Genomic DNA, 23088 nt, shown 5'->3' on the forward strand with positions numbered 1-23088 from the left:
CCATCTTCAGATGCCCTATTGTTTCTTGTTTTGAACTTTTCTGATCTATACTGAACTGTTGCCTATAAAAATAGGCAAAAAAAATATTTGAGACCCATTAAATATGACTCTCATTTTACCCTCAATTAATATTGAGTATTTGACGTTAATTGAACCTTCCATGTGTATTTATAATCAATCGCTATTTCACATGCATAAATTCGGGGATTTACGGTTCTCAACTTCTCATAATTAAATTCCAGCAGCAATTTTCAATTTTAAATCTTTTCTCATTATAAAATACCCAAAAAAAAATCCTTAAACGGCAATATCATTGAAAAAAATGACTGCAATAACACGCTCCCTCAATCTCTAGATAGCAGATAGCATCCAGCTGTAAATTTCTTTGACATTTACTAGCTCAACATTGCCAAATGAGGTTAAAAAAAATACAGAACTTGTGCCTGTCCACACAATCTATTATTTCTATCCCCTATAGGATACAACTTTAACTAATCGGGCACGGACACCTGCGACAGAAAGAACTATCTAGTCCTTGCGAGATAATGGATTAGCATGGAGGAACTCTGGATATCGCTCGGCCTTGGGTGCACCTCTGTTGTCCCAATACTCAACCGCGGCAGCACCAACTAATGAAGCCAGAGTAAGAGCCTGAGCGTGCAACCTGATTTTACCATCAGCACAGAAAAAATTAGCAAAGTGTAAGCGAACAAGACTTGAGCATAGCTACAAGGAAATATAAACCCTAAACCCCCATCTTCAGCGATGCTAGTGGGATAACTAACATATTTTGCCAAGGACTGCCCAGTGTACATTTTTTGACTTCCCTTTACATGTTCAACCATACAGGACCCCAAAAATATGCATAAAAGAATGACAGGAAAATAAAGCAAGCACAGCATCCTGCAATTTACCGTCATACTCGTAGCACAAACATATATCATTCGAGATCCCAGACTCATTATCAGTAAAGCAAATACAATGCCATATTCATAAAGCATACCACCCTCAAAGCTAAGAAAACCTGACATGTGTTATGAGAAGGTAAGGGTTTAGATATTCCACACACCCACCAAAAAGGGATTGAATGACGGTGATGCTTACAGGATCTCAACATTTTAAAGTTAGCTTCACAGCGTGATACAATCATCCAACATTCAAGTAACCAGTTTATCATGTATGCACAAAGCCCCTCAGGGCTACTGTTCTGGTTCAAAATAGATGTGCTACGATGCAATAAAATGCCAAGTCCCGCAGATAAAATTCATGAGTATATCACTATTCCAGATGGGTCAGCAATGTGGAACAAAATTCCTTAAAAATAATGAAGGACAAGTTTCATTAAAAGAAAAAAAAAGAAACAATGACCAGGTAGCAAGGAAACCATCTGAATATCACATGCCATCTTAATTACTTCAAACATAGAATACTGCTCATAAACTTGCACTACATAAAAAATCAATGTTACAAAAGAGTACATAGATCATTCTATCAGAATGTGAAGAAACATTAGAGACAGTCACAATCACACATCACATACTCTTATGGATACAGATTACAGCTGGACTTCTACGTAGCCCTTATTTAAGTGCTTCTTAAACCACCAGATCCTTGGTTAAGAAATGGTTTTTAGCATCTGCCTACATTTAACTCAAACATTCTAAAACTCACCAAATCACGCATACCATGGTTGGTGTATAAAATTAAGCAAGTTTCACTAATGCATTCAACACATCACAGTTCAAGATTTATTTCATTTTCTCTCTTGATTGTTTTAAGACCAAAAAAAGTTTGGCCCAGAGGGGCAGAGGGGAAATTTTTCAAAGCTCTTTAAAATACTTCCATTCATCCTTTTGTTGGTCTTACCTTTCCTCTCATACCAGATCCATGCCCCAAGCATTAAAAAATGCACACTATATCATTATAAAACCAGATTAGTGAACCCCTAAGGGCAAGCATAATGCAACAACCAACAAGTGTATGCCCTATACAGTTTGGCCATAACATACAACCCCAAATCAAGCGCAAAGGAAATAACAATTGGGTTTTTTTTTTAACCAAACAAAATTTTTACAAAAAAAAAAAGCTCAGATTTCACAAGAAAAAGTCCTGTAATTCGGATTTCTTTACCTACATATTGGCTGGCCTAAGTATTGGAGTCCATTAGCAAGAAATTAAGGGCTGAAAATAAATCAATGTCATAAAAATTAAAACAAACAAAATCCTAAATTGCTTCTCATTTCCCCAAAATTTGGCAGCTAAAGAACAAGCCAAATTGGATTACCTTTTAAAATTGACTTCTGATACCTTACAACATATAAATAATTTAAAACAAACATAAATCTCGTACAAAATTAAGATAAAACCTAAACAAAATCATAGGGATGTAGACCGCAAGTTTACCTAGCATGGATGATCCTCACGCTGGTTTTCATACCAGGCTGTGACCAATTGTAGGCGATGGAACCCACAATACCGCTAAGCCATAGACACCCTTCATTGCAAAAGGGAAAAAAATCCCTAAAAATTGAGAAATAAAAAAAAAAACACATGACAAGAACAGAAACGGAAGACGAACGTACCGACAGTTCTAAGCTTGTTGTCAACGACCCATTCCCTGACAGATTGAATCTTGGACTTTGATTCCGCCATGATTGAAAGTAAGAGAGAAATGCAGATGCAGGGTTTGTGGCTTTGTGCTCAAAATTGTACGAGAGGCGGTTCTCGTTTATAGCAAGCAATTTAGAATACAAAACCAAATTGGCAAGCTGTATTGGGAAAGTGTACCGCTGAATCATAGCCGGTTGTTCCTTCCCTCTGTCGTCCATTAAGTTTCCTGGAAAATGTTTTTGTCTATTTTTGTGAATGTAATTATCTATTTAATTTTTTTTATTAATTATAAAAACATATAAACAAGCCAACGGAGCAAAAAGATATTACTATCGATGAGAATACTATTTAAAAATTTATGAGTTCTTAATGTTTGAGTCAGACAAATTTAATAGGTTATATCTAAGCGGTTGTGCGTAATAATTTTAATTTTTTTATAATGTATTTTAGTAGTATAATTAAGTTTGGTTCATTCGTTAAAAAAAAAAAAAAAACTCAAGTAAATGAATGATATACAATAAATTTTATTTAAAAAATTGAGTTTTAATAGATACAGAAAAATTGGTAAAAAAGGAAATTTTTGGTGGATCCAAACAAGAGAAGAATTTCTTTTCTTTTCTTTTTTGAGTATTTTGCAGAGTTTGGTGAGTTGCCATGTGATTTTGAATTTTTTTTGGAAATTGAGTTTTAATGGATACAGAAAATATGGAAAATATGGAAATTTTTGGTGGGTCCAAACGAGAGAAATTTGTTCTTTTTTGAGTATTTTGCAGAATGCGGAGTTTGTTGAGTAGTCACGTGATTTTGCTTTGTGAATGAATAAATTAGATCAAGTTGGAAAATGATAATATTTGTAAAAGTAGCATATTATTATAACTTTTTAGGCTCCGTATAGATTATTATAATTTTATTATCCAATGTATAAGTTAATCATTGGATAAGTGGTTGTATAATTTAATCATATCTAATGTTTGGAAAAAAAAAATGATGTTAGACTTGTATAGTATAATTCTTATACAATACGTTGTTTGGTTTGTTGTTGTACCAAATGATTCTTATTTCTCTTGGTTTTCAAGGGGAGGAAAGGGTCCGTTCTTTAATTGATGCGCAGTCGGGTTGGTGGAATTTACACTTGATTAATTCTATCTTTTCGAAGGAGATAGCTTCTAAAATTCTGAAGTTGCCTGTGGACGCAAGAAGTGGGGTGGATGTTTTGAGTTGGAATGGTACGACAAATGGAGTTTATTCTGTGCGAAGTGGGTACCACCGCGCTCGTTTCCTAGTCAGGTTGTCGGAGGCTTCGTCTTCCTTGGGGGAGGGGAAGAAATCTTTATGGCAGTGTATATGGTCACTCCAAACGCGTGAGTCCACCAAGGTGTTTATGTGGCGAGTGTTGAACAAGGCTTTACCTACTATGTCCAATTTATATAGACGAAAAGTGGTCTCTGATGCTCGGTGTCCGCTATGTAAGGCAGAAATTGAATCACCCTTGCATGCGTTGTGGCAGTGTATGTTTTCAATGAGGGTCTTTGCTATAAGCCCAGTTGCTATTCAGAAGATGAGCTTCATGTTCTCTGATTTCGAGACGCTTTGGTTTTGTGCAATGACCAAGCTTTCTTCCCAAGATTTAGCAACTTTAGCTTCTACTTTCCGCTTGATATGGCATCGCAGGAATAAATTTATTTTTGAAAATGAATTTTTGAATCCTATCCAACTGATGAAGTTGGCCCTCTTTTCTGTCCCCCATGTAAGTGAAGTATCATCTTTCGTAGATTTGGGAAGTGGGAGGGATTCGCAGCTTGTGTTTTGGACGCCGCCAAATGTTGGTTTTGTTAAGGTGAACTGGGATGCGAGTATTTGTGAGATTCAAAACAAAACAGGCTTAGGAGTAATCATTCGTGATTCGACGGGGGAGGTTTTGGCAGCAAAATCTTATTCTAGGCCTGTAGCTCTTTCTCCCATAGTAGCGGAAGCTGAGGGGGCTCTATCTGCAGTTTTGTTTGCGAAGGAGATGGGTTTTAGAAATATAATTTTGGAAGGAGATTCCCAAATTATTGTTCGTCACATTGTATCTGGGGATGAGTTGTTAATTGTGTGGGGTGGAACTGTCAAGGAGATAAAACAACAGCTTTCAGATGTCAAGTTGTGTTCATTAGAAGGTCGGGGAATGAAGCAGCACATTGCCTGGCAAAGGTGGCCGTGCTTGTTGAGGGTCCGAGCGTTTGGGTGGGGCTGACCCCTGAGTTCTTAATAGATGTGGTTGTGCGGGATAAAGTCTCTAGTGTTCCTGTCTAGATAATTTTATGTAGGACTTGGTTTCTTTGATCTTTCGTTTGTTTTGTCTCAAAGACATAGTCTTCGTATTGTATGGTGCATCTGGTATGCATCATGTGTAAGTTCATGTGACTTACTTCTTCTTTTAATGAAAGTTTTCAGGTTAAAAAAAAATGATAATATAATATATGTGATAATATGTTTGTACTACCCCAACTAAAACAATTACTATTTTTTTAATTATTTTACTCTTATCAATTTTTTTTATGAAAATTTAAAGATAAAAAAATTATTAAATTTTTGTAGTTAAGAGTTTTTTTAGAGGACAAACGGTATAAAAAGTGACAAGTGGTTGAGATTTGTTCTTTAAAGAGGGTGTTTTGTGTTATTTGACGTGTTACCTCTTATCATAAGTGCTCCGTATAAAATTATACGACTTGCATCGTATAAGAGGCCCATTTTGTATAAAATTATACTATCTTTAGTTTTCTTAAAAACCACCAAACACTTGATAATTCATTAAATTGTAATTTTATACTATACGAAATCTTTTGTTTTGTTCCAAACGGACCCAGAATCATTCAATCCAAAAATTATTGGTTATATTACATTTACATGAGTTTGTTGTTATTTATATTTTCTTCCATTTACAAACACAATTTTCTATTTATTATGTTAAATAAAAATTTGCAAATGAAATTTCTATCATAAGCTTTATTTGGTATGCTTATTTTTTTTCCCTTTTTATTTTCCAAAAATAGAAAAATAACTCCAATTTGGTTGTTAATTTTAGAAAATATGAAAAAAAGATAGTTAAATCTTGTAAATGTGGGAGGTCGCAAATTAACTTTCACCCCTAGCAATTTTGACGTTATTTCATTGAATGGGCCAAAGACCCTTGAGAGACTATGTGAAGTTAACTCTCATTTATGAGTTTCGGTCTTGTTCTCCTCGCATGAGTTTCAATCTGGTCTTACTTGTCGTAAGCATGGAGAGGGTTGAGTTGGCGGCCCGTATTTAGAGCTAGCCCAACTGTTCGATGGTAATATTGACCTGAGCAATTCTCGATAATCAAAAAATATCTAAAATCATTTGAAGACGAAAATAGATGTTTTTCTGATTTTTTTTCCTTTTAAAAAATAGAAAGCAAACCAAATTACGAAACTAATGCTAATAGAAATATATTAAGTTTCTTCGTTTTTTCTTCGAAGTTCAAAGATGGACAAAATTAATAATATTAGGGTTAATTAGTAATAGGTCTCTCGAATCAAACTTTTATTTCAATGGGTAGACTCTAATATTTTTCAACCCATAAGGTCCATAAGGAGATAATATTTATTCCATTAAAGAAAAATTATTTAAAATTTTTGTTATCGACCAAAGTACCCTCAACCTATTGTTTCACCAACACAAGCTATCTTCTCTCATTTCAAAGTCTATTGTGTCTCTCCTGGAAATCAATACACCGGTACCACGAAATCCAGAATCACATTAATCTACTGAAGTTTCTAGCATTAAAATTTTGAACAAATCTACTTTGCATATCTACAACGTATTGACTATGCAATAACCATCTTCAACCACAACATGACTGGTTAGAGACGATGGTCAGGGAATCTTGTGGAACTAGTATTTTAATCAGTTTCAACCACAATATAATTGGTTAGAGACGATGGTTAGGGAATCTTGTGGAACTAGTATTTCAGTATTCCAACGGTATTTTATCCAATCCCTTCATGACTTGTTCAAGTTTACACTTATCCCTGTCAGCAAGGACAACTTCAATGGCAATAGAAAAACATCTGAGATATATTCCTTCTTTGATGAGTGAAAGCTTGCTCTTGACCGTGTGCTTGACATTGTTGCTTCTGAAGCCATTAGGATCGGAGCTTTATCAATGTTGTCCACGTGATAAATTGTAAAACATAATGAAGAATTCTTGATCAGAAAACGAATTGAAACTATGTCAAAGGAGCTTCAGAAGAAAGCTTCATCTCTTCGAAATAGAGAAAGGAAGTTCTTTCCCAATCAGTATTGGTTTGCACTATACATTTCTGAAGCAAATTGATAAAATCTCTAAACTTCTTAATCCATAAGAGCAAGTCCAACCCTCTATCATATTTTTGGGTATAGGTTGCCCCTATTTTAAGTTAAACACTCTTCCAACCACATATCCCATTTTAACATCACGTCAATTATTTTATATTTTTCAACATAATCCCTTTTAACTTATTCTAACAAATGCAACTTGTTTTAATATAATGTCATTATTATACATTGATTTAAATTAATAGAATTTTTTTGTTTTAAATGAATAGATTTTATATTTATTCAAAATTATTTATTAAAAAAATAATAATTAAAATACTTATTATTTAAGCTACCACTCATTACCACACATTTCAACTACCATTAAAACATTATTCATCATCACATATTTCAACTACAATTCAAACTAGGGCTGGGCATGGGTTAGGTCAGTTGATTATCGATCGATAATTCAATCGACCCGACCAACCAATTATGTCATATTTTGAAAATCATTGCCCTACTCGACTATGTGGGTTGGGTGTTGGTTGGACGATCGACAATGTCGGTTGCTCAACGAGTCAATTGTTGGTAACAACCAACTCCATCTTTAAGCCCCTGAAAGGCAGCTGAAAGGAGGAAAATGAAATTGAATTATCAAACAACTAAGCAACTAACAAGTAATCAAGCTCAAGCAATCAAGGATAACATCTGTTCTAGTAATCAAGCTCAAGCATAACAAAGTCTGCTCTTGCAGTCACCAATCAAAGTCTCACATTCATTACATTAGTGCATACATTAGCCATTAGCTGTTATTCAAAGTTCAAACTCCAAATAAAATACCAAAAGTCTAAAACAGGATACAAATATGAAATTACAAACAAAAGTCCCCAGCAGTAGCACTCTAGTAGTCCATACCATAAAGCGCAGACAATTAGACAAATACAAAATTGCAAATTACAAAAGTCCCCAGCACTCTTTACTCCAGTAGACCAATGGACAATGACTCCAGTCTCCAACAGTACCCTATAGAAAGAATTACCCTCGAGACAAACTAGAAATCAGTCAGCATATCTAACTAGCAATTAGGATACCTCAGATGTAAGGCACATCATTGAATTACCAACAAGTACCCCAAATCAATCAAGAACATTATTGTCAATGACGATTATATATAACCTGCATTTACTCTTTCTTTTTTCCATATACTAGTAAAAGAATTGGCAGAACGAAGGAAGGGGAAATTGGGATTCTGAAAATTAAGCTGGTTGTTTTCCATGAGAGCGAGTAGCAATTGTGTTTAGCCATGAAAAAAAGTACATGTCAGCAAATCGATAATCAAATTTCTAAAATTTCAAAACTGTTAAAAACAAAAGTAGGCAGAGTAAATCCCGAAGGAACTCAAAAAGCCCTAGCCATATTAGGTATCGAGCTGCTCAGGTAAAGATACAGATAAAGCAAAATGAATTAACGATAATCCATGGAAAACATATTATCAAGCTCTAACAATAATCAAGAAAACCCACATCTGGGTTTCAAATCAACGTTCGCAAAAAACAACCCTAGGTTTTGTGTTCCAATCAAACCAACGAAATATATAGTTTACGAGAATACTCAAAAGAAATAAATCTGTTGAGAGAGATAGCCAGAGCAATGAAACGGGAGATCGCCCGGCGCTTTCGCCTCCTCCAATGGATTCCAAGTTCGCGCGAATATGAATGAAGAGAGAGAGTCTTCTATTTTTTTTTTATATGTGAGATTATAGGAGATATTTCTTCTACCGTACACTTGGGATACCAATAAGAAAGAACCAAAAATAGGAACAACTACTGGGTACCTGTTGGAAGTTGAGATTTTGAAAAAGCAATACCAAAAACAGCTTTTGACCTTATTATCAGTAATGTGTTGGACTTGCTCTAACTTCTAAGTACTTAAACTAATGATCACTTTTTTAAGGGTATGAATGAGTAAAATAATAAGTGGAGTCTACTGTTTTGGATCCCATATGTTCCTAATTAATGATGAAAAGATAATCCTTACTTTAAACCCTTACTTTAAGTACTCAAAGCTTGCGTATTGGACTGTTAATCGTATGGACACAAATTTATCTACACTAAATTTTAATCTATTTGTATTGTCTGTTGTAATTTTGTTATGGTTAATATATCTTAAAATTTATTTGTATTAAATTTACAATGTAGATAAATAATTTTTATGCATTACAAATAAATTATATACTAATTTACTATGCATATATATTATATGATATGTAGATAAATAGTTTTATGCACCGTAGTTAACTAATTTACTTCTTGTTACAAATAACATCTCGTTGTTGCATTGAAACATATAAATGTTGACTAATCTGACTAACATTGAACTTGGTAAAACGAAATTATTGAATAATTGAGTAATGAGATTATTCAGAAATACACATTGAATGCTAAGATTATGCATTAAATTTGTGTAGTAGATTCATAATCAAAAAATTGTTTGTGATTGTTCCAGAAGAAACGAAACAAAAGATACGGTAGGGCTAGCACAATTATTGTATGAGGTCTACCCAATGCTAGATACAAAAGTGCATAATAGATTGATATGAACATCTTGAGTTGTCTCTTAATAAACCATGTTGTTGCTGATACCTTCTTCTCCTTTTTCCATAACCCGAGCTCGGAGAAGGAAGAGATAATAGGGTCATATATGTTCGGTAGATAAATAATTTTTATACACAACAGATAAATTATATATACTGCAGCTAAATTATAAGTAGTGTAGATAAATTAAATTGAGTGCATATAAATTCTTTTGCACTACAGATAAATTCATCTGCATTAAATTTACATGAGAGATTTTTTTTCATTTCAGAATATATCGATGAATGCTCTTATTTGAAAGAGTTTTTCACACTAATTTAGTATCTATAATTTTTTTCAAAATTCATGAGAGATAAATCATTTTGAAGTTTCATTTAAGAAAAGAAAAGGAAAAAGTCAAAACTGATGATATCATGCATAGAGAAAATGTCGAAGAGTTTAAAATGAAAACACGCCAATTCATTAAGAATTTATCTCTCATGAGTCGACTTGACCTCGAACACTGTCCCGGGATCGACCAGACCCCCGACGACGTTCTTGGTAGCAACCCGACCTAGAATCTCGTCCCGAGATTGAACCAAACCCGATGATCGTCCCTAGACAAATTCGACCTCGAAGTCTGTCCCGGGACAGACCTGACCCCGATACCCGTCTCGGGACTGACCTGACCCCGATACGCGCCCCGGGATTGACCCGACCCCAATGATTGTTCTGGGCTCGTAGCCCGGCCCCGTAGCTAGGCCTAGGATCGAGACTGACCCTTGCCCGAAGCCCGGGTCGGACCTAACCCTAAATTGAGAAAATGAGAGAAGGGTCGGTACGCATGTCGTCTGAGAGAGAAAGGAAGTCATTGTGTGTGTGGTGTTTTAAAAACTTTTGAAAACTTGTTTTTTGTGTTTTTACAAATTTTGAAAACCTGTTGTACGTTTTCATAAAAGCGAACAAACAAATACAAACAATAGTGATACCAAACAAGGCCTAAATTTTGTAATTTATTAAATTTAGATGGACATATATGTAATTCAATATTATGTATCTTTATAATTTTTTTTTGATTGTTCCTACAAATTATGGACTTATTGGTAATTGCTCCTAATTGTGCACCAAACGGTGCCATAGTAGTAGTAATAAAAAAAAAGAGTAATTGTGAGGGTAAACTAGTAAATAAAACGTTTAAGAGCTTCTACAGTTACGGTAGATGATTAAAACCCTACACGTGGTAGCAGACAACCGTGTCCTTTAAAACTGAAGAACTCCATTGGAATGGTCACGTATCCTTCCAGTTCCAGAAAAATCCAAGTCCTTTTTTTTTTCTCTCAGAAGTGCACTTCTGTTCATCGCTCTATCCCCAGTCTCGGCGAAGGTTAATTCTCTCTTGCTTTTCCCTCGCAGTTCTTCGCACTCTCTCTGATTCCCTTCTCTTTCTTCTTATTCTTCCTATCTTAATTATTGAGTTTCAAGCGGCAGTTCTTTACTAATTATTTTGGTATGTTTATCAGCAACATGGAACTTATTGTTTTGGCGGAAATTCATTGATTTTTTTACTTCATTCTATTGAGCTTATTTTTCTGATATGAATTAGTCATTTTTAATTCCAATTCATGTTGTTTAATTTTCTGATATGAATTAGTCATTTTTGTTTCGATCATTAGTTTTTTATTGGTTTAGGGTTTTATATATCTGAAGTTCTGAACTGATTCAAGTGGTGTTTGTGCTATAACAGCGAAAAAATGAGTCGCCGTTCAAGCCGCACCATCTATGTTGGCAATCTCCCTGGTGATACTCGAATGAGAGAGGTCGAAGATTTGTTCTACAAGGTATCCTTTTTATTTGCGTAGGTCTGTTCTTATTAGTGAAAAGATCGAGTCTGTTCTTACTTTGGATCTAAAACAGATGAGTTGCTTTCAGTTATGGCAGGTTGTTCTGAAAAAAAGCATTTTGTTTAGCCTGCGCGAGTTAACCATAGATTCACTTCTTACGACTTAATGTTGTGAATGAATTAGTTATGCTTTTATCTTTAGCAAACTGCTTGTTGTCTATCATCACTTTTTCCTGTTTGGGTTTCTGAATGCATATGGACCCATTGTTGATATTGATTTGAAGATCCCACCACGACCCCCTGGCTATGCTTTTGTTGAGGTAAGTTTTGAATTTTACATCTTGGGGGACTAATTCAATAGTTTGCGCATCTTTTTTAGCATCTCTTTCACATACTTGTTCTTTTCAGATTCTAATATAACTTGAACGGAACTTGTACATGAATTAGTGATTGTGTTTTTCACTTTATAGTTCTTTGAACGCTTTTTTTTGGCAGTTTGAAGATCCTCGTGATGCTGATGATGCAATTTATGGTCGAGATGGGTATGATTTTGATGGATTTCGGTTACGGGTTAGCATTCATTCAATGCTTGCTAATATTATTTTGGTATCTTTATAATATCCATCACTGGACCAGTATTATGTTGATTCTAGGATTTTCATTGCCTTACAGGTTGAACTTGCTCATGGTGGGCGAAGATCATCACCTACGGATCGGTATAGTGGTTACAGCGGTAGCAGTAGCAGCCGCGGACATTCCAGGCGCAAAGACTATCGTGGTAGGTTTGCTTTTGATCGACATTGTTGTTTCCATCAAGGAGTTGGCAATTAATGCTGTGTTCTTGTATCATGCAGTTTTAGTGACTGGGTTACCTCGTTCTGCTTCATGGCAAGACCTTAAGGTTAACTTGATACTTTTTCGTTGTGAAAGTTTTATCAATTTGCGTACGATGATAGGGTATAATTTGGCTATTTTTACTAGGGTTAGCTTGCCTTATTATTTCATCTCTTATAATTTGTGTTAATGATCAGGATCACATGTGAAAAGCTGGTGATGTTTGTTTCTCTCAAGTGTTTCGCGATCATGGTGGTAGGTCAAATCAGTAATGTTTTCTTTCATATAACACAGTATGAAAGTTCAGTAGAGTCATTTGCTTTCTGGCGTATTTGAGTATTTCCCTTCTTAAGGTGTTAATTATGTTTCTCTTGCTCCCGCCAGTCCAACCTTCCCCCAACATCCATTTGGTTTTTTTGATTGGTGTCTGCTTTATTTCTAGCCTTTAGGTTACAGACCTGCCTTCGGTTCTCGCTGTTTCTTCTACCTCCCAAATTTCAAACTCAAGCTTCATTCCATCAGATTGTAGTGTTTTTGTATATCTCTCATTCGGGTAGTGCTCATGAGTGTAAGTTTCTTTGATCCGAAACAAAGTCTATCAAGCTTTTTTAATCAGCTCATTGTGACTGAAAACTTCAATTCTTGTATGGTCACAGATGTTTTTCGAACTCTCAAACTTCTAATCCATAAACTCCTAATTTTGAATCTTCATCCATCATATAAGTACTCGCTGTCAGATTACTCTAACCTGTTGGTACCATTCAATTTCTTTAGTGGATATGTCTCTTTTGAGCACTATTTCATTCCAAGAAGGAATCAAGGAATCTGTTATCTTTTTATATTGTATAGTAGAAGCCTCGTTATTTCAGTGTGAGTTTCTGTTCTTGGTCAGGAGATGGATGCGCACTTTATCTTGTTCACTTCAATTTTAATTTTTTTTAAGTATAAGATGTGATGTATAGTTTAATGTCATGATTCATTAGTGGGGTGCACTGTAACTTATATGTACATCATATTGCATTGTATTGTTCTGAAACCAGTCCATATAGATGGTGTTTCATTCATATCTATTGTAATCTTTTCAGGGATGACAGGAGTTGTAGATTACACTAACTATGATGATATGAAGTATGCTGTAAGTTACAATACCTGCACATGATAGTGCGATTTTGTGATTCCTCTGGTATAGTTCAGACTTCAGACTCTGGTTCATTGGTGTTGGGCTTTTTTTGACAGTCTATTTTGTTTGGTTCTTCTTTTAGATCAGGAAACTTGATAGATCTGAGTTTCGGAATGCCTATTCTCGGGCTTATATACGGGTACGTGTAATTTATTTTCTCTGGATATCCTTCTTTGAATTATGCTGATTGTACATCTCTGTTTGCCTCCCCTAGGTGAGGGAGCATGATTCTAGTCAGAGTCCATATATGTCGCGAAGCCGCAGCCGAAGCCTCAGTCGCAGCCCAAGCTATGGTTACAGGAGTAGGAGGTGTGCTTCACTAACATTGACTGAAATAAATTATTACCCCCTTGCCCAGTTTCTTATTGTATTAGAGGTGAGTTGTTTTGCAGCAAGTCTCCAAGGGCCAAATATTCACGTAGATCTCTGTCATTATCTCCCACTAGATCCTTCTCTTTGAGTTCTGCTGCAGGATCATCTCCCCGCTCTGTTTCAAGGTAGGCATATGCTGCATACCTTGTCTGTTTTCCTAGACATTTGGTTTTTTTTATTGTTTGGAGTATTGTTTGTTTTCTTTTATGTTCATGCTAAAAGCACATTTTTTGCATCAGTCCATAGGTTGAAATTATTTTCGTAGATTGTAAAAGAACACTAAAGAGAGAACAATGAATTGAATTAACTTATATTAAACATTTTTTCATCATTGGACTTTATGTGGATTTGCTTCCCTTGGAAGAAGGAAGTGGAAATCCTTGCCTAGTATTGTTACCGTGCAATTGGAAGTTATTTTTTTGTGCACAGGTATTGTAAATATTGTCCAATGGTAAGCCATTATGTCATGGGTGTTGTATGGTTCAATACAATTTGAGTCCTAAAGCATTTATGCTCAGCTGATTTCACTTGCTAATATCTTTATCTGAACTGGGGAAGGGCCAAACATGTTGCCAAGGCCCCTTTTTGGGATAATTTTCAAATATGTTTATTAATGGCAATTCGTCAAAGTATAAATGTTCGCAGCTTTCATGAGAATTCTTAAAGAGTGGGTTACGATGATCCTCATTTCATACATGCTAAATTTATAAATCCTAGATTTTGTCGGATAGTCAAGGCCAAAAGTTCTAGCATGCACTGAGACATTTTATGAGCTAAATCAATGTGCTTGGGACTTAGCTCGGATGGCCTTGCGAGCTCCTTTTTTTTATTTATTTATTTAATTATGTTGAGGAGCTAAGTCTAGCCTCTGAAGCTGCAACTTTTGAGTCATTTTTAACTTTGCTGATGAGTTGTTGCTGGAGCTGCCTTGTAATGCGAATGGTCTGAGACTGGGTTTAGCTTTTGAAGCTATTAATTTTGAGTCATTTCAAGATTTATCTAATCACCTTCTCCTAGCGCATTCTCACTCCAATCTGTGTTTGCACTCTTCAAATTAGCTGATGTATTAGCTTGCTTTTGTTTGGAATCTTTCCTGATTTTATGTGTCAGAGGCTTCGGCTACTTTTGATTTTCTCTTCCTTTCTTGGATTTTTAATCTTCTTGAAGAGGATTTGCTTATTTGCGTTTCTTCTGGTATCTTGGTGACAAGGGCATACTTTCTGGATTGCCCATAGTTTCACATGCTTTTAAAGTTATAAAGACTCTAATTTTAATTATTTTTTTAAAATCTTTTACCTGTTACACTTTCTTGATGAACACGAGGTTGGTCACCCTTGTGACAGTATATGGGATAAGATTTATAGTGTCCTGAGTTTATAGTCACCTCTTTTTATAGCTTGGCGGATTGCTACACGATTTTCCATTTTCCTTTACATTTCTTTCAATGTTCAAAGGTAGGGGGCGGTTGAGGCTGCCTGGTTTTCATGCTAGATCTGCTTTGTGTGGCGACCTGGGAATTGGATAGGTATTTGATGGGATGTGGTTCTCAGGTGCCTGCACATCTTTTGGGTCTTGACTCTTGAGGTAACTATAATTTTGTTGATCAGCACCTCTAGAAAGCAGTAAATAGTCTAATGATTCTGTTATGTTATGCATGATTTGCTAACTGTTGCTTGACTGGAACAATACTTGGATTGTCCCTTTTCAAGCTGGATTTTTGTGATCTAAGTGCTACTATTATGACTATCTACAAATCATCAGGAGGAAATTTTGAGAATGTTCAGCATTTCCTAGGCTCAAAATTGTCGTCAGATGGGGTGTTACTGTACGAAGGATGCAATCTCCCTTTCTTCTGGTACCTTGCACATACAGCTGTGCTGATTTCATCTTGAATATGTAGTTCCATTGAACTCATGAACGGCTTGGAAAAGTTCATTATTGAATTCTGATTTATTTTTGATAAGCTATTGAATTCTGTAGTTATCGTGGGATATAATTAGCATATGCTTGCTGCTGCTAAAGATTGGTGGTTTTTTTTTTTTTTGTGTTTGATTTTGGTCACTACGAGGTGAAGTGGCTTTTGAGGCATTTGGATCAATGTACCAACGGTTTAGAAAACTATTGTGGATGTTGAATTGGGTTGTTCCTGGATGTTCTTGCAGATCACTCTCAAGATCCAGATCTCCACTTGAGTCTGTGAGTGAAATTGCTTAATTTCTTGTGTTTTGATCTGCGTTCATAGTGACTAAATTTTATTTTCTGCAGTGCATTTGAAGACACTATTAATTTGTTTTGCAGCCTCCTCGTAGTAAAGGAGTTAGTAGAAGGCGAAAGAGACGTAGTCCAAGCTTGGGCCGCAGCAGGAGTCCAAGTCGATCTCCATCTCGTTCATCTGCAGTATGTTTCTTGTTTTAGTTATTGATGATGATGTTTGCTGTTGATGTTTAGTATACTTGTTCCCTTCTATTGTGTGCCTCTTTTTTTTCTTTTTTTTTTCCTTTCCCCTCTGATTGTGGCCGCGTTTGATTTGCAGGTGAGATCTGATAGAAGCGGATCTGTTGACTCTAGAGATGGCTATTGAGGATAGGCGTGCAGTCTTTTGGTGGCAGTGATAGAATGCCTGTTTTAACCCGAGGAAACTTTGTTTACAGTTGCATTTGGACTACTATTTGAATAATGTATTGTGCTGCATTTTCTGAAGTTTAGACAGATGTTATAGACAGAAGAATAATTAGTTCATCAAGAGAGATTATTCAACTATATTTAACATATTCAAATCATGGTCTTCCAAACTTTCAGCCATCCATGCATAGTGTTTTGTTAATATTGAAATATGTAGTGTTTTTGTTCTAAGTTTTAGATTCTTCTAAGCGTAGTGTTTTCTTTTCAGATTTCAATTCTTCCATATCTCAGTAGCATGGTAGTGTCTTGTTCTCAGATTTCAATATTTCTGTCGTAGACTATTGTTCCATGTAGTTCAAGTCCAAAATATGGTTCAAAAAAAAGACGTTTACAAGACTGTAAACAAAGCAACTTTCGCAGAGAAAACTGGAAGAGATGAAGAACTTTGTTAATTTCAGACAATACAAAATAAAGTTGTACAGTCAGCATATATCTGTACAAGATATCCTAAAGAATAAAATAAATAAAGAATAATACAATGTAAAGAAAAGAGCGCTCAAGTGTCCCGCCTAAATTAGCCCTAAAAGAGTAAAAGTCTACGGTGTCGTTTTGCTTCTCAACACCCTACCCCCACAAGGTGAACGGTGAGCATCAAGATCGTTCAACTTGCAAAGTAGATACTAAAGTTGATTCACAGTGATGAGTTTGGTGAGTAAGTCACTAGGTTGTTCAGCTGAGGGGATGTGCAGGAGTTGTAGGAACCAGAGTGAACCTTCTCATGAACAAAATGACAATCCATTTCGATATGCTTAGTACGTTCATGAAAAACGAGGTTGTTCCCAATGTGAATAGCAGCTTTACTGTCGCAATGTAAAGGAATGGGTCGAGAATGAAGAACAGAGAAGTCCGTAAGTAAAGTAGAGAGCCACACAAGTCCACTGCAAGTGTTTGTCATGGCAAGATACTCGGCCTCCGCAGAAGAACGAGAAACAATGTGTTGTTTCTTGGACTTCCATGACACAAGAGAGCCACCCAACATGATACAAAAGCAACTGACATATCGACGAGAATCGGGACAGCCTCCCCCCCCCCCAATCAGAATCGCAAAAAGCATGAAGATCAAAAGCAGGTGTGGAAGGAAAGAACAAGCCTTGTCCAGGGGAACTTTTAAATAGCGGAGGACACGGTGAGTAGCCTGGAGATGTTCATCAGAAGGTCTGCAGAAATTGACTCAAATTATTGACGATGTAATTGATGTCAGGACGTGTCAAAGTGAGATACATAAGACGACCAATCAACTGACGATAACAAGAAGGATCAACAAGACTGGTGCCCGAGTGTATAGAAAGATGAGTATTCAATTATGTTGGGGAAGTGAGAGGCTTGGCATCCAAGAAACCAGCATCACGCAAAAGATCCAGAGTATACTTCCGTTGATTGAGGATTAAACTAGAAGAAGAATGGCTAATTTCAAGCCCAAGGAAGTATTTCATAGCACCCAAATCCTTGATCTTAAAACACTTGTGAAGATAAAGTTTGATAGAAGTAATAAGTGCTTCACTTGTTGCTCCAATCACGTCATCCACGTAAAGCAAAAGAGCAATGAAATATGGACCTTTGAGCAAAGTGAAGAGAGAATAATCACATTTGGATTGACGAAAACCAAAAGCAAGAAGGACCGAGCTGAATTTTGCATTCCACTGACGAGACGCTTGTTTTAACCCATAAAGTGACTTGTGTAACAGACAAACAAGGTCTAGATTTGCAGTAGGATACCCAAGAGGTTGTTTCATATAGACCTCTTCCGTAAGGTCACCATTGAGGAATGCATTATGAACATCCATTTGATGAAGGAACCAATGACCCATAGAGGCTAAAGCTAGGAATACATCGACAGTGACCATCTTGACCACCGGAGAAAAAGTGTCCGTATAATCGAAGCCAAAACATTGATTAAAACCTTGCGCAACGAGACACTCTTTATGCCTAGCAATGCTACCATCCTGAGTATATTTGAGCTTGTATACCCATTTGGAGCAAGTAGCTCGACGACCTTTGGGTAAGGGAATTAAATCCCAAGTGTGATTAGCATGAAGAGCCTGTAGCTCAACATCCATAGCAGTCTTCCAAGATGGATCCTTCAGCGCCTCATCTACGTTACATGGTTCATGGGTGGTAGAAATAGAACATAAAAAGGCTTTGTGTTTAGAGGAAAAATGATCATAATGCAAGTACTTGCCAGTTGGATGAAGTGGCAAGGACTCAATTCGATAAAGAGCTGGTGGGAGGCATGCATGAAGTGTTGTTGCACTGGTAATCACGAAGGTATGAGGGAGGTTGTTTAGGCCTTAAAGATTTTCGAACAGACGAGGGATCAAGAGAAGAGATGTTGTCCTGTGAAGACTAGGAGGTGGGAACGAGGACATTGGGCAATTGAGGTGAAGTATCGGATGATGGTGAGGGCGTGGTAGGAAGCAAATCCTGTTCTACCAACAAGGACATATCAACATCAGAGGAACCAGAAGGCAAGATAGATACACCATCGTGGGAAGGAGGTGATGAATGAAAAAGGAGGACAGACTCATGAAAAACAACATCACGTGATATTCAAATTTTGTAAGATTCTAGATCAAAGAGACGATACCCTTTTGTGCCAAAAGGGTAACCAAGAAAAATACAAACATGAGGACGGGGTTGGAACTTAGAACGAGTGTGAGGAGTAACTGCAGCATAACAAAGACATCCGAAGACATGGAAATTGTGGTATAGTGGTGCTCAATTGAACAGAATTTGGAACGGGGTATATTTATCTAATTTGTGAGAAGGAAGTCGATTGATGAGATGGACAACAGTGAGTACACAGAAACTCCAGAAGGTTTCAGGTAATTGAACATGAAATCTCAAGGCACGGGCTTGTTAAGAATGTGTTGGTGTTTATGTTCAACCACCCCATTTTGTTGGGGGTGTAAACACAAGAGGTATAATGAACAATGCCTTTGGAAGCATAAAATTCTTTCATTTTGAATTCTAGACCATTGTCAGACTGGATGGTTTGAAATTTTGTATGAAAATGTGTTTCAACATAATTGCAAAATTATTGAATAAAGAAACGAGTTTCAGCTTTGGTACGCATCAAATGAACCCAAGTAACACGGCTAAAATCATCAACAATGGTTAAGAAATATGTATATCCATCAATAGATGTTGTGGAGTAAGGACCCCAAATATCTACATGAATAAGCTCAAAAGGTGTCATTGACTGGGTTACACTTAGAGCAAAAGGCTTTCGTTTCATTTTGGCTAAGGGGCAAATGGAACAAAACACAAAAGTTGTACATAAAGGATGAGGCAAAAGAGCACTTGCTGACAAGGAAGGATGCCCTAGTCTATGATGCCACAACATGGGATCCTTAGTAGAGTGAACTGATTCAGAAGCATGATGTACAGCGGAAGCAACCCCTTTCAAAAAATAGAGTCATTTATGTGTGCTCCCCATTCCAATCATCTTTAAGGTGACCGATTCCTGCAAGACACAAGAAGTAGAATTAAAATGAAGGCTACAATTGCTTGAAGATGTTAATTGACTAACTGAGATTAGATTGACTTTAAAACTTGACACACAAAGAACATGTTGTAAAATAATGTCATCTGACAGCTTAACCTACCCAATGTGAGTGACAATGTGACGATCTCCATTGGGAAGAGTGACAAAAGAATTAGGTGAGGTATGCGCATCACACAGGGAGCTAAGAGAACAAACAATATGATGGCTAGTGCCACTGTCAAGCAACTAAGGAGTGAAGGAAACATTTCCTAAAGAAGTGGGTATATCGTATAGATGAACATGTGTGAGCATTACCTGCAACAGCTGAGACGGAGGACAAATTCAAATTGGCATTCAAAGGACTACGTGAAGATGCACTGGAAGATGAGGTGAAGGGGTTATTGTGTTGCAACTGAGACAATGAAGGATTCATCTTGAGGAAGTTCATGAGCTGATTGCATAGATCAGGAGGCATCTACATATTTTGAGAGAAATTCTGTTATGGCTCACCCAAAACTTGATTCACAGAGTAATTCTTCTCAGTTTGGGGATGATTTCCAGAATGCTACTAACGCTTTGGAAGACCAGGAGGATACCCATTCAATTTATAACACTTGTCAATGGTATGACCTTGCTTGCGACAGTAATTCCAGGATAAATTTTCACGCTGTCTAGATGTACTAAAGGTGGAACCTTTGCCAATTTCAGTTGTCCTACCCAAGTTAACTGCCATGGTCGAAGAGTAAAGAGGAGCTAGAGTGGTATGAGTGGGTTGAGTGACAGTGAGTTGTCTCTCGACATGGAGTACCATCGAAAGTACTTTGTTGATGGAGGGCAAAGGACCCATGGACAACACTTGACTCCTCACATTGGAGAAAGACTCATTTAATCCCATCAAGAATAACATAGTATGCTCCTTTTGTTGGTACAGCTCTAGTGCTGCACGGACCCCACAATTGCAAGCTAGAATGACATTATAATAGAGAAGTTCATCACTGTAACTCTTTTGTTTAGTGTAATAATCAATCACACTTGAGCTCCCTTGTCGGGTATCACTCTCATAGATGCGAGTGTCATTGGACGAATGATAGGTATGATAATACCTATTGTTTTTGGTAGAAATATCCCCCTCTTAAGCTTTCTTTTGATAAATAATGAGTGTATTTATGTGTTGATTTGTATTTTGATAGATTGATTGCGGTTTGGATGAAAAGCGACGGAAAAAGGGCTGAATTGAAGAAAATGTCCACCGACCTTCGTGTGTTCAAATAGTCATAACTTTCTGTCACGTTATTGGAATCGAGTGCAACAAAAGGCATTGGAAACTAGACATCTCAAGCTTTCCGTAGAATCTAAAATCATGCAAATCGGAGGTCATATGGAGAAGTTATGGTCATTTGAATCATGTGCCTAGGGGTAACGCGCCTAGGCGTGACGCGCCTAGGCGCACAAATTGTGCACGCCCAGGATCACTCCTGCACGCCCAGTCCAGAGAGTTGGACTTGAATTTGAAGTTGTGCACGCCTAGGATTGCGCCTAGGCGTGGTGCGCCTAGGCGTGAAAACAACGCGCCTAGGCGCAAAAAGCAAAGTCGCGATTTGTCCGAGCTGCGGGAGTTTTTAGACCTATAATAGAATTTCTGGGGAGCGAAACCAGAGGGGGAAGGCGACTCTTGGAGCTAGGAGGAGAGATTCTTCAACTCAACTTGGATTTACTCAACTAATTGGGTTTATTCATGATTTTCTCATCTCTCCTCTTGTGTTTTTCTCTCATTATGTGTAACTAAACTTCTTTTGCCAAGGCTAGGTTGAAGCCTTGGGTTTGATGACTTTGTTTATGACTTGATTTACATATATATGAGTTGATTTGGGTATAAATCTTGTGTTTCTATGTTTGATTGCAATTTCTTCTTGCTTGTAGTGTTTGGCCAACACTTTAGGTTTTTGGATGAAATTGTTTGGAGAATTTGCTTAGACAATAATATGTCAAGTAGATTATGCTTCTTGAAACATTTGATTATGAATGTGTCTCCCTTTAATTAGGTGACAATTTGTATGAATTCTAATCTCCATAGAACTCCATGAATTCCTATGCATGTTTAGACCAATAAGATGGCTAGAATGTATTTAGGAATATCCGACCTAGACCAATAAGATGGCTAGTAATCGATTTTAGGGAGATTTGGCTTAAGTGCGCTAAAACCGACTTAGGTACGGATTCGTTATGCCCGAATTAGCAAATATGTGTGTGAATTTGTGTCATTGCAAGTCATTTCCCAAGGGGGATTCCAAAGCCTTGGTGTTCATCTCATTCATCTCACTTGCATTAGTTGCATCTTTATTCTAAGAAAATACCAAAAACACTTTGCTATTTGCTTGTCTTAGTTTAATTACCCAACCAAACAATCTTGAGTTGAACTTTACTTTTGTTTGCGTTGTCCATACGTACATACAAATATACATTTGGATTAGATATAACACCGTCCCTGTGGATTCGACCCTTGCTCATCATTGTGCTGTAGTCGCCGACTAGTACACTTGCTAGTAAGGTTAATTTAGACCCAACAACGAAGCATATCGAAGTTTGAGATCCAACCATAAGGCTCGAGCAGTCACCGAACTAGACAAACTAGCTGCAATGTCATTGGATACACAATTCAGCAACCAAGTCACCACAAGACTATTGCAACGCTTCCACTCAGTGTGACGTGAATCTCTCACTGCAATATCAGAGAGTGTGCCATCAACCAGGCTTTGCTTGTTGCGTGCTTCAAGAGCCATAAAGATAGTACGACTCCAAGTATGACAAGTGTCATCTCCTGTGAGGACAAGAGAGACCAGTTTGTTGACAGCATAGTCTACCGTGATCACAATAAGTGGATCATCAAGAGAGTTGCTAGCAGACCCAACGGTTCCAGTAGAAGAAATGGCCCCAACGACAGTGGTGATAGCACCAAGTTCAGTAGCCATGAGAAAAATCAAGAAAAAGATATGGAGTTAGAGTGGAACCTGCTTCGATACCATGTAAACAAAGCAACATAAAGAATAAAATAAATAAATAATAATACAATGTAAAGAAAAGAGTGCTCAAATGTCCTATCTAAATTAGACCTAAAAGACTAAAAGTCTACGGTGCCGTTTTTGCTGCTCAACAGACTACCACCTAGTCAATTTTGTTCTACTTAATTCCTAGTATTTGATGGCCACAT

The 23088-nt window shown here is 36.9% G+C and overlaps 2 protein-coding genes and 1 pseudogene across 3 annotated transcripts; 1 reads left to right on the plus strand and 2 right to left on the minus strand.

Moving 5' to 3' along the window:
* Nucleotides 1–292: 292 nt before the first annotated feature.
* On the minus strand, nt 293–2844 carry LOC119999507. Of its 2 annotated transcripts, XM_038847117.1 has the most exons (3): nt 2583–2797; nt 2404–2494; nt 293–664 (listed from the first exon to the last, which is right to left on the minus strand). In XM_038847117.1, the coding sequence occupies exons 1-3, from the start codon at nt 2650–2652 to the stop codon at nt 529–531; spliced, it is 297 nt and encodes a 98-aa protein (XP_038703045.1). In that variant the 5' UTR covers nt 2653–2797; the 3' UTR covers nt 293–528. The 2 variants fall into 2 exon arrangements, with proteins under 2 accessions (XP_038703045.1, XP_038703044.1); XM_038847116.1 differs by lacking the exon at nt 2404–2494 and having other exon boundaries at nt 527–664; nt 2583–2844.
* A 7910-nt stretch (nt 2845–10754) lies between these two features.
* Nucleotides 10755–16518, plus strand: LOC120000464 (annotated as a pseudogene).
* Nucleotides 16519–20448: 3930 nt separating this feature from the next.
* Nucleotides 20449–22849, minus strand: LOC120000683. The gene is made up of 2 exons (XM_038848811.1): nt 22476–22849; nt 20449–20983 (listed from the first exon to the last, which is right to left on the minus strand). Exons 1-2 carry the CDS (start codon nt 22847–22849, stop codon nt 20449–20451), a joined length of 909 nt encoding a protein of 302 aa, XP_038704739.1.
* Nucleotides 22850–23088: the final 239 nt, after the last annotated feature.

This window comes from Tripterygium wilfordii, chromosome 6 (genome assembly GCF_013401445.1).
Source record: "Tripterygium wilfordii isolate XIE 37 chromosome 6, ASM1340144v1, whole genome shotgun sequence".
NCBI lineage: Eukaryota > Viridiplantae > Streptophyta > Magnoliopsida > Celastrales > Celastraceae > Tripterygium > Tripterygium wilfordii.

Excerpts from the sequence above, each read along its gene's own strand:
- LOC119999507 (XM_038847116.1), bottom strand. The coding sequence starts at position 2,828 with ATGGACGACAGAGGGAAGGAACAACCGGCTATGATTCAGCGGTACACT. Across the intron at positions 665-2,582 it reads CAACAAGCTTAGAACTGTCG|GTTGCACGCTCAGGCTCTTA; the intron begins GTACGTTCGTCT and ends TGGTAAAATCAG.
- LOC120000683 (XM_038848811.1), bottom strand. The coding sequence starts at position 22,849 with ATGGCTACTGAACTTGGTGCTATCACCACTGTCGTTGGGGCCATTTCT. Across the intron at positions 20,984-22,475 it reads GTGACTGCTCGAGCCTTATG|GTATTATCATACCTATCATT; the intron begins GTTGGATCTCAA and ends CAAAAACAATAG.